This window comes from Chaetodon trifascialis, chromosome 1 (assembly GCF_039877785.1).
Source record: "Chaetodon trifascialis isolate fChaTrf1 chromosome 1, fChaTrf1.hap1, whole genome shotgun sequence".
Lineage (NCBI taxonomy): Eukaryota > Metazoa > Chordata > Actinopteri > Chaetodontiformes > Chaetodontidae > Chaetodon > Chaetodon trifascialis.
In genome coordinates, this window is record NC_092056.1 from 6,948,850 (window position 1) to 6,964,491 (window position 15,642).

Genomic DNA, 15,642 nt, shown 5'->3' on the forward strand with positions numbered 1-15,642 from the left:
GTCATTTGACTTAAGTTGTCAAGGGAGATGCCAGTAACAAGACAGGCATGAAGAAAAATCTGGCAAGGGATTGGAAACTGTGTTTGTGTGGAGATGCATGAGTGTGTGTGTGTGTGTGTGTGTGTGTGTGTGTGTGTGTGTGTGTGTGTGTGTGTGTGTGTGTGTGTGTGTGTGTGTGTGTGTGTGTGTGTGTGTGTGTGTGTATTGCTTTTTTCATGCTCTTTTATGAACACATTAATCAAATGTCGCAGTCTTCAGCCATGAGTTGTTTGTGACTTTACTACTCAAATGTGGTGAGTGGCGTTGGTCCATGCTATGTACTTCTGAAACCTTTAAAACCTTAAAAATAAACATTAAGATAAATTCATCCCCCCTTAGTAGTTTTGATAAAGCCAAAGAAAATGCGCATTTCAGATGTTACTTGGGGATTTTTTTCACAGTGATCGTTGCTCATCATTAAAAGGATTTCAATCATGCGTATTGCACACCAGTGTCATGGAAAATTATTTAGATTCATTTTCCATGACACAGACAAACAGAATCTTGTAATAACCAGTCATTTATTTGAGCACACACTGGAGCTGTCTGAGTCGGGATCAGACAACTGGACCCGTACATGGAAGGAAAATAAACAGAACAGCTCAAAATAAAAATAGTCTTTTGTGCAAGATTACTTCCTATTGGGAAAACAGCACAAACAGCAATAAGGAGAGTAAAACAGAAGTGATCAGCTGTGTATTCAGCAGATGATTACTTTCAAAGGAGGGGGTACATTATCACCCAGCTAATCTGAGTATATTGTGTTGTTCTCAGAAGGACGGGGTTTGGGTTGCACATGTGTTCTCTCTGTCACGAGGTCTTTAAGTGAACTATCTGTTAATCAGAATGATTCTCCTGCCGGAGCTATTTCTGGCTGCATGAACAGGGATGCTTGCCTGCAGTGAAATGCAGTAGCTTAGCTTTAATTTCACCACACGGTCCAATCATTTACCATGGCCGGGGGTGTTTTTTTCTAACCTTTTCCTGCTTCTTTTAGGTTCTGTTGTTGTCTGTGTCTGTGTTTACAAAATAGGCTCAGATGTGAAGCTTTGTTCTCGCCGTAGTCTGTCTCATCCAGTTACTAGAGAGTTTTTAAAATTAAATGTTTTGATTCATTTTTGGACCACTTTTATTGATACATATGAGCATAATTATGAACTCATTAACATGCATAAAATGTTGTGGTTTATTCCGAAAAGCGCAATATTCAGACTCAGCTCTTAACATGGTTGGTGAAAACACACAGAAAACACAGCCTCCCACTTTCATTCCTTCAGCCACCTTCTGATATTTCTGCATGTGCGAAAACCTGTTGAAATCCAGTCTTTCATAATGTTAAAAGTAGGTGTTTTTCTCCCTCTGAGAGTAAATGTAGGCTTCTCTTTTGTGTCATGCATATCTACCCCAACCTTGCAAGCTGCTGGCAAAGCACAGAGCTGACCCATAAAAACCCATTTAAGACACATATTCTGAATGTGCTGTACATATGTCCAAAGAATGCTCCTAAAACCCAAATATTTCCAACATATCCCACATCTTCAGAATAAAGTCTAATTCAGAACATCCAAACATGATGTGCTGTTTACATAACACATATCACGTTCAAAATATTGTCATATTCGGAGTGATAGTGAAACATTAGTGTGCATGTAAACGTAGTCACACACTGCACGTAACAGATTCAGTCTTTCCTCAAGCCAAAAAAAAAAAAAAAAAAAAAAAACCTGTTATGACAACTGACATCTGAAAGGGGATGTTTGCTTGAAATAGACGGCAGAAGATTTAAAGCATTTTTCTATAAAAGGAACCTACAGAAAAAGGCAACCGACTACAGAAGCATAAGAAAGCAATGTGTATGAGCTCTTGCATATGAGGGGGTCATTTTCTCTATTTATTCCACATGGCTGTCCTTATCATCCTCCTCTCCCTCCTCTCTTCCACCCAGGCGTGCCTCTATCCACCCAGTGGGGCCCTCAGGGCTACTTCTACGCCATCCAGATTGCTCAGTATGGCCTAAGCCATTACAGCAAAAACCTGACCGAGCGCCCTCCCCACGTAGAGGTCTACGACACGGCCGAGGAGAGAGACAGCCGGGCCAGCTCAGCGCCCTGGAGTGTGCCGAAAGGTTGCAGCCTCAGCCGTGTGCATGACAAGTCCCGAGCTACCTCCGTGCGTCAGTTCAGCTCTCCAGGTATGTAAGCCTTCCATGAGCCCAGATGGCCACGGGGCAAGGAGCTTATCTCCTGTTAACTGTGGCTGTAGGAGGCTCAATATGCAACTGCATGCTCAGGACAGGAGGATAGTCTGCGGTGAGTCACAGCCACAGTACAGGAATACTGGCAGACTGTTTTGGTTGACAGTGGACCCACCACATGATGACAGATTCCTCAAAATTATGATGATTTAAGAACCAGCAGACACAGCGTTGCACATTTCATCCTGCTTTGTTCGCTTAGTCAGACAATGTCGCATTTCTGCAGTCTAAATGCATTGTGAAAATGGCTGTAGACAGAAATACCACTAGTCAACATCCTTTTCACTGAAGTTTGCTTTTTATCAGAGTGAATGTCAGTGGTTGAAATGATAACTGTGATCAAATGTTATCAGCTGGGGCCAATTAACCTCAATTTTGTTTGTTGGTTACAGGACTGAACAAAGCTCGAGGCTGTTGTCTGGCTAGATTTTTCTTTGCAAGCCATTGTATGTGCTTCACATGAGCTTAAAAAAAAGATGGCTGCCAACAGAAGTGTGAGTCTTTTTGGTGAAACAATCTAGTTGATGTGTTTTTTAATCATTTGTGGGCTACAGTGGAGGTCTATGGGCAAGACAATGACTTTAAATAAATATGTTTAGGGCAGCCAATGTCCCATGCACTAACATGGAGCAGGCTGGATTTATGACTTATACTACAGCCAGCCAGCAGGGGGCGATCAAGATGTTTTGACTTCTTTTTTGAGGAGTTGTCACATCCTCCATCTTTATATACAGTCGTTTGGGCCAGACAAATAACATATCAGGTTTTGGACACATAGGGTGAATTAATTGTCAGTTTTGGCCTTTTCATGGTATTTCGTTGAGAAAAATATTTTTAAGCAAACCAGCCTAATGGCTCAGTGTCAGGACTGTCAGTCTGTGAAGCAGGCACAGCGTTAGGGGTGGGCCTGACGGGCCTGGGCCCACCCGTTGTACATCTGGCCCACCCTAAATGACTTGGAGAATTTTCTTAACATTTATTTTTAATGATTAAAATCAGCATTTTAATAAAACCCTTAAAACAACGTTTCCATTTGAAAAAAAATACAACACTTATTCGGCCATTATCACGTGAGGTCTGTCTGGTCACTGCAGGCCATCATTGGTCACCCCAGACATGTTACGCTCGCGCACGCACGTCACAATCTGGTGGTTGTTCGGCAAAAAATGGTGACTGAGAAGGGCAGTGACTGAGCCCATTTTTCTCGTACGGGCTATGGCATACTTTACTGTGAGTGTCAAAAGAGAAAACAAGTAATAAATGTGTCTGTGAGAATTTTAAATCAAAACTTGCGTTTTTAGTCAGGCTTTCGCCCTCTGTTTCATGTTGAATACAGTAACATGTCATTTTCCAACTATGTAGAGGCGCCGTATTTAGGAAATCATATCATTTCTTTTTTATATACCTACGAATGCATTTCCCATCGAAACTAGAACTCGTAGAAAATGTAGACATCACGGGAGGTAGAGCTAAATCTCTTCGTCTTCGTCTTCAGATTACCTTCACAGACAGTTAAGGTCATGAATGAACAGCGCAGCACACCGCGATCTCTCTCCTGTTAAAAGTCATTGTAGCTCACCCAGTACTCTGATCGCTGTGTTTCTCCCTCTCGTTGCAATCAATTTAAAGAGTAATCCAGTCAGATCAAACAAAAATGAATTAACAGGCATTAAAATGTCTGTTTACGTAATGAATTCATGTATTGATCCACTTGATCCACAGCGAAAATATAGATAACGAGATAAGCCACATGTGCCACTTGTGACAAATACAAACTGTTGCGGTGAAATAATAAGCTACGGCACTGAAAATGTTTTTTAAAAAGATTTTGAACATGTCATAATCAGCTAGATGTACTAGTCGCCCTCCACAGCATGATACCAGTAATTTTTGTTTAAGTGAGACTACCAGTTAGCCCACCCAAAGTAACTGTGGCCCACCCAAAATTGAAATCCTTGCGCCGTGCCTGCTGTGAAGCTAACGTTAGCTCATTGTGCTGCGGTGAAGAGCACTGGACGGTCTCATTTGATGGTCATCGCTCAGATGTCATTACCTTTCACATTATCAGAAGTGATTCTTCTTTAGTTTTATCAGCTTTGCCAGAAGTGTGATATTAAACAAACCACATCCTTGTTTTAATCAACCTCTGATGAGTCAGGCATTGAGTGGGTGTCAGAAAATGTCACTTTTTTTGTTGTTTTACAGGGATTTGAACCGATTTGAATATCGCAGTAAAATCCTTGCAAACTTAATTGAATTGTCCCCATATTGACTGTTAACTGTGCTCCGTTCAGAGGCCTTCAGAAAATGGGGGGTTCTTGCCGCTCGTAATAAACCTGACTGAAGGGTGTCGCTGTCTGTGGTGAGATTTTGCGTTTCAATTTTAATTCTCCTCACTCGCTCTGTATGAGGTTCATATAACGCTGAGGAAACTGCTCCAGCCTCTCTCAGTCCATACAGTATAGTTGTTTATTGTGTGCAGCCTGCTCCCATATGCATCTAAAAATTGATCTATAGAGTGAAAATATGAAAAAAAATAAAGTGTCTCCCTCTTCACTCCGATCGTCCTTTTCATTATGCCACAGACAGAATCGTATTCAGGGCTGCAGTATGCGGTGGGAATGAGGCGGTCTGATAAGATGCGACTTGAAAGACTGCAATTTTCACATCAGAGGAGCCGGCTGAAGTTTCTGTGGAGTTGGTGAAAAAGCAAAAAAGGAATCTTGGCTGCCGCCTGGGTGATCTGCTCGCTGTGTGCATGCCGGTGTCTATAGATTTCCGCTTGGCCAGAGTTGGTTTGTGGAAGAAGAAACAGCACTCTGTCATTTTTGGTATTTGAAGAAAATTCAAGGTAGTGTGCTTTGTGTTTCTGCTGTTCCTAGAAGACCAACAGAGCAACCTTTTGTCCCACAGTCATGATCTGGTTGATGGCCTCATGGCAGTTCCACACTCGCTAGCATGTAGCTCAGCAGTGATTAAATGAGAAGTGTTGAAATCTCCCAGTCAAAGTTCCTCTCCACCTCCCGCCTCTACCTCCGCCGCAGCTTCGATTCATCAAACACACAAACCTCATCAGCAGCTTTTGACTAACGTTTGCCATAACTTTCTTCATCAACACCCCCAAGCCATATAAAATGTCCTGACATGAATCATCTTGCAACTTGGCAGGCTAACGTCGGCTAACGTTATCCAGCACGCTGCAGGTTTGTTTGGACGCAGTCGACGGATAAAACACAAATTAAATAAACTTACTGGTTGACCGACATGTTGCCTCGTAGTCGCTGTGTCCCCAGGAGAAACGGATGGAACAGCGTCGGGCTTCACTATAAGTTTTATGGCAAAACAGAGCTCTGGAAAAAGGCTCCTGCAGGCTACACTGGTGCAGCCTCACCATTTCTTGGCTCTGCCATCGTTTAGAAATGGCTGTCTGAATCCAGGTTTGCTGGACTCACATTTGTCCACTGCATTTCCAAGGTGGAAATGTTCAGCCATGGCGTTGACTGCTTTTTGGACTTGATTTGAAAGTCTTATCTTAAATATATAAACCCTGCCACAATAAGTAGGTATGGTTACGTACCCAGGAGGACCTGAACAACAAGCAGCAGCAGTATTTTATGATTCTCGACACGTGCACATCTCTGAATGGTCTAAATATCGAAGCTCTAAATAAAATCAGACTATTTGTTATAATAGAGATTTGGAATCTCGGCCTAGTTTTACAGCTGTAAAATGACCAAGTTGGCAGTTATTTTTGGAAGTGGAAGTCAAAATGTTTTACCCAGTGCTGACTGTGAGCTGTCTTTTATTCTCCTTTGATCTCCTGCTGAGATTTCCAGGACACTCTCTCTCTCTGTCCTCTGTCGAGCTGCCTCCTCTACTGTAATTTTCACCTGCTCCTAATTCCTCCGTTTTCAGCCTCTCATCATCAACACTTTCTTTTCATTTCGCCGCACTACACTTCCCCTCTCTCCTCTGCTCCTCGCTCACCTTTCCTCACGGCTTCAGCTCGGCATCATAGCTCTCTCTTTCACTGACATCATCATGTTTTCATCATCACTCCTCAGCCCTCCCTCGGCACTGTTCATTCTCCATTAATCTTCCTCGTCTATCCCCAGATTTCAGTCAGTCTTCGGCCTCTATTTACTCACTTCCACCCATTTATCACCCGTCAGCCCTCTTGTGCTTCCCAAACATTGCACTCATATTACCTCTTTCCATTTTAACACCTCATTCTGCTCTCTCATCCAAACTTTTCTTGTTTTCCTCCTCTGCTGTCACTTTCTCTTTCTGTCTCTGCCTCCCTCCACTTCCTCCTCCTACTCCCTTCTTTCTGCTTGGGTCTTTCTTCCTCCTTACTGTATCTAGGGCACCGGTGTTGAACAGCCTCTCAAATGCTCTGACAAGTGGATCAATCGTCTATCCCCTGATAATAACCTACCATCTACCATCTGCACATTGCTGCGCGAACACTGTCCGCCCCTGAGCACCTCTGTGTTCTGCATCCCCTGGTGGTCGGTTGATAGTTGCGAAATGCAGTTTGCACAAACCAAACCCTGCCAGAATTAGCACGGTGATCCATGTGCTGAGATGGTGTTCGCTACTGTGCCTTTAAGAGGACTGCGAAAAACATTTAACATTAAACCTTTAAAATGGCTTTTTTTGACACTGATAAACGGAAACTCTTAATGGGAAGCTTGATTATTTTTCAAGCTGAACCTGGATCTGTTTTTTTTTCATGTTTTTGTGTCTACAGCCTCTCTCCCACTGGACAAAAAGCTCACTAACGCCCACAAATATCTGGCTTTTGTGTTCAATAGGAAAGGGTGCAACCGGCATTCATTCGCAGGTCAAATGACTCTGCGGTAGTCATGAATATTTATCAGCTCCAGCTCAAACTGGCAGTGATGGAAACATGATTCTCTGATTTTTACCCCATTCCCGGTGCAATGATGCAAGTTCTGGACGTTTGTGCGTAAATATTGCCTGATATCAGACAGGATTGTCAGCTCGGTCCACTCCGTTTCCATCTCAGTATCCTGCTGAAGATAAAACCAGTGATGAGCACAACTTGCTTTCCGTTGTTCCCTGGTTTCCAGCACGTTCGCGACATCGAACGTCCTGACAGACCAGAAAAAAACAGAAAGGCAAACTTGTCTTCTGGCAATCGGAAAGTAGTCAATCGTCTATTTTTAGCAGGTTTGCCCTCATTTAAAAACCTGCATATACCCACTAATTTTGGTTTAAAAGTCGTGTCAGTGACTAATGGGGACAATTTCTTTAACTGGTCCAGTATTGAGTGAAAGCGCTGCAGCCAGCAAGCCAAGAAACAGGTTACAGTCCAGTCCTTCTGGTCAAATGCACACCATCAGTATACGTCCAATAAAAGAGCTTTCTGCCACTGACAGGCCCTGATTGTTACTGGAAATGTATGATGACATTATGGAAACGATATCAACAGAGATCCTTTTCTTTAACCCACAACAGCCGCTGTTACCTCTCTCATCAAAATCAAAGTGGCCAAAACACCGTCCCCTTGTTTTGTCACCACATTTTTGATAAAAATCGCTAGCGTCGATAACCGTAGTGACGTGGTATCGTGATATGACGTGGCGTGACGTGGTAAGCAGGGAATCTTGATCTGAATGAAAGACAAAATTTACCAGGATCTAATGTCATAATCATTTCATCTTTTCAGTCATTTTTGAAGCAAACCTGCCAATGATTCGATGGTTTCAGCTTGTCAGATGTTGGGATTTGTTGAGTTTCCTTCTCACACGTGAATGTAAATTGATTACGTTTTGGACTGCTGACCACATTAAATCGTTTTAATTAGTCACCTTGAGCTCTGGGAAATTAGAATGTGCATGGTCCACTATTTTCTATCATTTCATGGACGAGGGAATGGATTAATCAGAACACAACAGTTTAATGTTGTTTAATCGATAATGAAAATAATTGTTATTTGCAGCCCTTGCAGATCTTTTTCTATGCAGCGTGTGTCGTGCGTCGCCGCTCTGATGTAGGATGTGGATGAATAATCCCACGTGCACCGCCTGTCATCTTGTCACTTGGATCTTTTGTATCCCCGCATGCACAACACATGCCGTACATGTGTTTCGCAGTGTTCGTTTACCATGCCCACTCGTGTATACAGGCAGGGTTTGGTGCTCACATATTTCATGCTGCATGTCGTCTCGGCCTCCCGCCTTATTGCTAAACAGCCACAGAGCACAGCAGAGCAGAGGAGGTGGAATCTCGTCTATATTCCCTGCCCATCCTTTATTGATGCCAGAGTAATCACGGGGCCAGAGTACAAATCCACTTACTCTCTGCATTGCCTTAAGTAATGGATTTATGAGTGCATTAAAGAGCCGTAGTCATCCAGAGGCCCCTGCCAGACTGGCTCTCGCCTTCATTCTCCTCCTGATCGACTGCCTTTGTGTCTCAGACGGCCTCATCTGCCTCTGCTTTCTCTGCTCGTGTCATGTGAGATCTCTCAGTCTCTGATTCTCAATTGTCTTCTCACTATTGGCTCATTTTCACTCTCTTCAGTCCCAGGCTGGCTTTAAGGGCCCATCATTCCATTACCCTCCTTTTTCCTGACTCCCACACTCTTTCCTCTCTTTATGCTTTGGGGAGCCTTGATAAGAAAAGGTTTTTTTTGTTTGTTTGTTTGTATGTTTGTTTGTTTTGCTGTGCAGACCAAGTAACAAGGCCAAAGGAGAGATCGTTCTGAAGGCTGTTAGTGTTTAGGGGTTTGAAATGAATTCAGCACAGCAGCTGAAGTGCCTGGCACAGAGTTGATATAAAGTACAAGGAGCGGTGGCACTATGGAAGCTGAATATCGTATCTTTGGTGAGCTTTGTGGGGATGAGATGCGGAGATGCAAGTAGAAAAGTTAACTGCAGTGCATCAACAACTTCTTTCACTCTCCTCTTCTTCACTCCCTGCGACTGTGTTCCTCTCCTCCCGTCTGTGCTCTTCCTAATTAAGCTCAGTGTGCATTGACACATCTGTACTGTACATCCCATGAGAAGCTTGTCCCCGTGTGTGTGTGTGTTTGAGGCTCTCGCCTACATATGCACACACAAACGCAGTCTCTTCACACAGATAACAACAATACCAGGATCCGCGGTAATAAAGAGAACTGTTTTAATGGCAGAATTTTCCTAAAGGTATCAGACTGTTATTGATCATCTGAAAAGGCTAGTACCGAGTGCATCTTCGGAACAAGAGAAAAAAAGACAAGCTATCATAGAAACATGCCATCAAAGGAGAGTGTAGTAAAGGAGGCAGACTCACTGGAAAGGCTTCCAGTCAGTCAGCTAAAAATAGACGATCTGGAAGTCGTCAGAAGTTCAGAAAAAACAGTCAAATGAGGTTAGTCGTTTATTTCTGACCAAATGCTCGCAAGAAACACAGTAAAACTTCTTTTCTCCTGCATTTTCCATTCATTATCCACATTTTTAACACCTCCCCCATGTATCTGCCGCTCCCACCCTCTTCACCCCGCCCCCACAGAGTCCTCAGAAGGCGTGTCCCTGCAGCTGGGTAACTCCAAAGACTTCATCCTCAGCCTGGACGTCAAGTTCGCCTCCAACGGCAGCGTGTCCGTAGTCCTGGAAACCACAGAGAAGGGCCCGCCCTTCACTATCCACTACGTGACCAGCACGCAGCTCATCGCCTTCAAAGACCGGGAAATCACCTACGGTATTGGTTCACGAACCGCCTGGAGCACTCTGACCCGAGACCTGCTCACCGACCTCAGGAAGGGCGTCGGTCTGTCCAACACCAAGGCTGTGAAGGCCACGAAGGTTGGTTTATGGCCAGCATTTGGTGCTGAAACTAACTTTGAGGAACTCCACCATAGCTGGGACGCCGTGTAAAACGTAAATAAAAACAATGCAGTCATGTGTTTACTGACATCAGGTTAACAAAGTGTTCCTGAGCTCATGCATTAACATCCTTTATCCAATCATGTGTTCACAAAGTGGTGAACCTCACTCCACTGAGCCTTTCCAGGATGCCCCTTTCATACCCAATCATGATCCTATCACCCGTTACCAATGAACCTGTTTACCTGTGGAATGATCCAAACAGGTGTTTTTGGAGCGTTCCACATCTTTTCCAGTCTTTAGCTGCTCCTGTCCCAACGTGTTTGAAACATGTTGCTGCATCAAATTCAGAACAGGCGGATATTTATGAAAATACGTCCAAAAAAAGGATTAAGAAGTTATCAAATTCTGTTTTATTTATGTTTTGACGGCGTCCCCAACTCTTTCAGAATCTGGATCGTAACTGGACTCGAGCTGAAACAAAGAGCTGATTAATGGATCAATAGTAAAGGAATCTTCAGCTATGTTCATAGTTGAGTCATTGTGAGTTATTTTTTACACAGAAATGTGGAACATTTCCTTCTTTCAGCTTCTCAGATATGAGACTTTGCTGCATGTCTTTATCTTATGGTAAACTTTTCGTGTTTCAGACAAAAGTCATTTGAAGACGTCGCCTTTTGCGAAATTGAAATTTACATTTTATAGACAAAAAAAATGATTGATTGATTAATCAAGCAGGTTAGCAGATTAGCCCATGATGAGAATACACTAAATACTTACATGTCCTCCTCAGATCATGCCCAGGCGGGTGGTGCGTGTAGTCCTACGTGGGCGTGGCTTCGTTGACAACGTTACCATCTCCACCACTGCCCACATGGCTGCCTTCTTTGCCGCCAGCGACTGGCTGCTCCGCAACCAGGACGAGCGAGGCGGCTGGCCCATCATGGTCACCCGTAAACTGGGCGAAGGCTTCCGGCCCCTGGAGCCCGGCTGGTACTCGGCCATGGCTCAGGGCCAGGCCATGTCCACCCTGGTGAGAGCCTACCTCCTCACCAAGGACCAGGCTTACCTCAACGCTGCCCTCAAGGCAGTCGGACCCTACAAGGTGCCTTCAGCGCAGCACGGGGTCAAAGCTGTGTTCATGAACAAATACGACTGGTATGAAGAATACCCCACCACACCCAGCTCCTTTGTCCTCAACGGTTTCATCTACTCCCTGCTGGGACTCTTTGACTTGACTGAGACAGCCGGAGAGAAGCTTGGCAGGGAGGCTGGGCAGCTGTTCAGCCGTGGCATGGAGTCGCTGAAGGCCATGCTGCCGCTCTTTGACACGGGGTCGGGGAGCATCTATGACCTGCGCCACTTCATGCTGGGCACCGCGCCCAACCTGGCCCGCTGGGACTATCACACCACGCACATTAACCAGCTACAGCTGGTGGCATCCATAGACAGCTCTCCCATCTTCAAGGATGTGGTCAAGCGCTGGAAAAACTACTTAAAAGGGATTCGTGCCAAGCACAACTAGACAAGCAGTAACCCACGTACGGCGTACAGCTGAGATGACGACTGAAAGGTTGAATATGCTTCATGTGTGAGACCTCGATGACTGAACGTGAGGCGGATGCTCACGTTGTGTGTGTGCGTCCGTGTGCATCCCAGTTTTGGTTGAGGTTCATTATCTAAAGAGTGAGTGCATTGAGCTGCAGCTCTCCACACTAAACATTTCTCGCGTGCTCTGTTGCAGGTTTTATATTTTCTGCAGCGCTGACTGTAGCTCTCCTCTCCTGGTTTTTCCTTGAGCTAGTGTTTGTAATTATTCACAGACCTAGTTTCAGAGCGTGTGTGTGTGTGTGTGGGTACGTGTGTGCGTGTGTGTTTAAAGCAACAATATATGACATTAGAGAATTGAATTGTTCAACTGAATCACATTTCCTCCATTCGTCGATGCATCCACCACAAGTCTCCTCTCCGCTTGTATTTTCTTTTTCCATTTTTGTCAGATTTGCAAAGTTTATTGACACAAATAAACTGTAAGAAACTGAATATATTATAAATTATTTTCAGAAGAATGCTGCAAAAAACAAATACTTTTATCAATATAAAATACAATATAAACATTCTGGATTTTATTTCTCTGCTGCAACTTTTTCTCCCTCATAATCCTCAAAACCTTTGAGTCTTAAATCAAGTAGTATTAAAGTGTGCCGTCTTTAAGCTGTTAGGTGAGATGAATTAATTTGGCTGCTGAAGAGTCAAATACTTAAAGCTTCCAAACCAGCAGCTTCCACTTCTTTTCTGAAGCACTAAAACACAGTAAAATAGTCACAAATTATTTTGGGGGGGATTATATTGTTATGCCTTTAGTGGGCTTAACTCCTTTAAATATTCTTTTCTTTTAATAAATATTAAGTCATGGATTATTTGTCTGTCAGGCTGCTTGAAATTAGCTCTGAGGAATAAACACCTCAAACCATTATATGTGATGTCACATGGTTAAGCCGGCTCCACTACCAGACGCTCTCTGTGCTTCCTACCCACAATCCCACTGTGTTTAGCTCTTGTGTACACACATGTGGTCAGGGTTGCCTGACTTACACCAGTGTTTCAGTGTGAGACTGCAGGTAGCACGCAGACACATTCCCTGAGATAAACCCATCATGCCTGCAACAATCTTTGAAAACATCCAGATTAATAATTGATCCTGATTAGCCGTCCGTGCTGGAGCTTGTGTAATGCTAGTACCTTTCTGTGATGTTTTAAGACAACTAAGTGTGTGCTAGCATCCTTAGCTGTAACCAAAACCCACTGAAGTCTGTCGGCGGGTCACAGTAAAACTTAATAATTCATGCGCCATTGCAGAGCGCAGCTACAAATAGTTCTGCATCATTTCGAGTTCAGCTCCGTCAGTAAAGCATAAATTTCCCGTATCAGAGATCCTGGATTGTGATCCTGCGGCTGAGAAATGAGCCGCTGGGTTCACTGATCACGAGTCGACGCCGCTCTGTTCTTCTCATTTGCACAGTTTGGTTCAAGCTTGAACACAGTGGAGATTTAGACTGACATATTTAACTATCATATAATCATTTCAGTTTTGTTATCTCTGACATATTAGAATTTTGATTAATGTCGATTAATGTGCACATCCCCAATAAATAAGACACAAAAGCTTCATGCAGATCAGTCTTAACAGTCCCTGCAGTGTCATTTTAAGCTCCTCTCAGCCAGTGATTTCAAACCAATACTCAGACGAGTCCCTGAACTTGTTCGACATCAGTATCTTTGCATGCCTTTATGTGGTCTGAACCATTAGTTTTAACTCCATTTTAATGCCCCTGTTGACCTTTTTTAGATTTACTTGGAAACTCATCTGAAAAGCTCTTCTTCTATAACTTATACTTCCAGATGATAATTGCAGGATGCAAGTGTGGGTGGTGCAGACGTATGTGGTGTGTGTTCGGGTAGATAGATGTGTGGGCAGCAGATTCTTCACTGTCAATTTATAACATTTAAATAGACAATGCCAGGAGTGCTGAAGGTCGAGGTAAATTCTTGACAAACATAAAGAGGCTGTCAGTCCCAGCAGGCTCTCATTGCTCCTCTCAGCTGTTGTGGGTGCATGAACTCAGCGTTTTTAATCTCAGCGCTGCCCTGTTGACCGCTGTACGAGCAGAAACCGGCTTGCCAAGACACTCACAATTCACCCGGCTAATAGGCTGGAGAGCCTGCACACAGTACAGTCGCTAGTCGGGGATGAGTCAGCACTCACTGGCATCGCACTCACAAAGAAAACAAAGTGGAGCCCTCAGCATTAATGAGGCTTTCATCGATCTACTTTAAAGATTATTAATGGGATGCAGGAGAATGGGCCTGCTTTGTTCTCCTGAAGGTGTTGGTGGTCAATTTTCTCGGGTCATTTTCATAAAACTTTGAGGTGCAGATCTTTTCCCAGACGGTCTGCTCTCAAAACCGCGACCTTGTAAGACTGAAAAAAATCTAACTCGACTTCTTGCATTCAGAAACTAAATGAGAATTTACTGCAGAGTACTGGAGCAACTGAATAAAAACACTAATCTGAGATTTGGAGGAAAAAGGTGGAACATTTCAAGAGTGAAGTCAGAATATGAAGAGGAAAAAGAAGCAAGTAAAGTAGTACAATACAGTATATGTTGTGTTTATATTGTATTGTACCGTTGGAGGAAAAGATGAAGGATGCACATGTGATCCAGTCCACCGCTTTCATCATAACACCCAGCTCTTTGTCCTCATAGAAACCTTTTCTTATGTAATACCACGACTTTATTCTAATAATGGCCTTTTTTCTTGTAACATTACAATTTTTTGTAGAATTTGACCTTTTCAAAATATATTATGACTCCACTCTTGAAATATTAGGACTTTCTCTCCACAGTGGCCCCAGTCCTCCGTCTTAGAGGTTTATCCTGTGGATTTTGGAGAAAAAGGTGTGTGTGCACTTTTTCCCTTTTGTTAATCTCAGTTTTTTGGATGCTTGCTGATCGTTTTCCTGCTGCCATTTCCTATATATATATACGTGCATAAGTCGTACTTTGCCATGTTGACAGGATGGGTGGAAATCTGTAGTTTAAAGTGAACATTGAGGAATGGAAGTTTCATGTGGGAATAAATAACTGTGTCCATTTTGTTTATACCAAAGTCATTGAGTCACGTATATTTGAATTTGTATATTTTTGTGCGAACCGATCTCATTCAGCATTTAATGACATCAAGTCTCCGCGGAGACGTCACGGAGAGACACTGCCTTTTGAGAAATGCTAGTTTTTCAAATGTAGGGTGAATAGATGATAGAAAGTAAGATGTGTAAAACTTGCTTATTGTAAAGGGGATGTGTGCAACTCGAGATTAGCATTTAGTCAGCTACTGTTTTGAAGGCAAATGGGCCAATAGCTGCGATTTCTCCTGTTTTTTCCTTTGTTTTTGTTTCTGTTTTGGGCTGTGCGCTCGTACCATTCATCATCTGTTGGAATAATTTGCAGAGTAAGATGTTTTGCTAGGTAGACAAAAGCACAACTGCCGTTTGTTGTCACTTTGGTTGTATTTTCATTTCAGGACAATGTGCAACGCCTTCAGTTAATGAAGCTGCTATTATTGTTCACTGTGTTACAGGTATGAGAACTTCTTTTCCCTCATCTCGGTGGTGTTTTTTCTATTTTCCCACTATCCATTAAAGACTTCAGCATATGACCGCTGAGGTCAAATGTGATTTATGCAATAAAATGTTTACTGGGGTTGTGACACCACAAGAGAACCCAGAGCGGTTGTACAGACTTTGCAATCAAAGCACAATGTGCAAATGCTACCATTTTTTAGTCCAAGGAAGAGAGTCGTTTATATACAGAGTAAATCTTTGTGCTTTAAAAATTTGCTTTTTAAAGGTGTAAAAAAAATAATAAAAGCATTTTTGTTAAACGTCTGCTCCAGTCTCGTTCTTGTTTTTCCATTTCATGATGATCTCCATGCAGATGTGTGACTGGCTTA

General features: G+C 43.2%; 1 protein-coding gene across 1 annotated transcript in view; it reads left to right on the forward strand.

Moving 5' to 3' along the window:
• The window catches only part of glceb (glucuronic acid epimerase b), a 54,280-nt gene extending 38,638 nt beyond the window's left edge, over positions 1-15,642 (forward strand). The window contains exons 4-6 of the mRNA XM_070970850.1: positions 1,985-2,230; positions 9,815-10,107; positions 10,922-15,642. Coding sequence (XP_070826951.1) covers positions 1,985-2,230; positions 9,815-10,107; positions 10,922-11,653 — 1,271 coding nt within the window. The 3' untranslated portion in view covers positions 11,654-15,642. The remainder of the gene's footprint in view (positions 1-1,984; positions 2,231-9,814; positions 10,108-10,921) is intronic.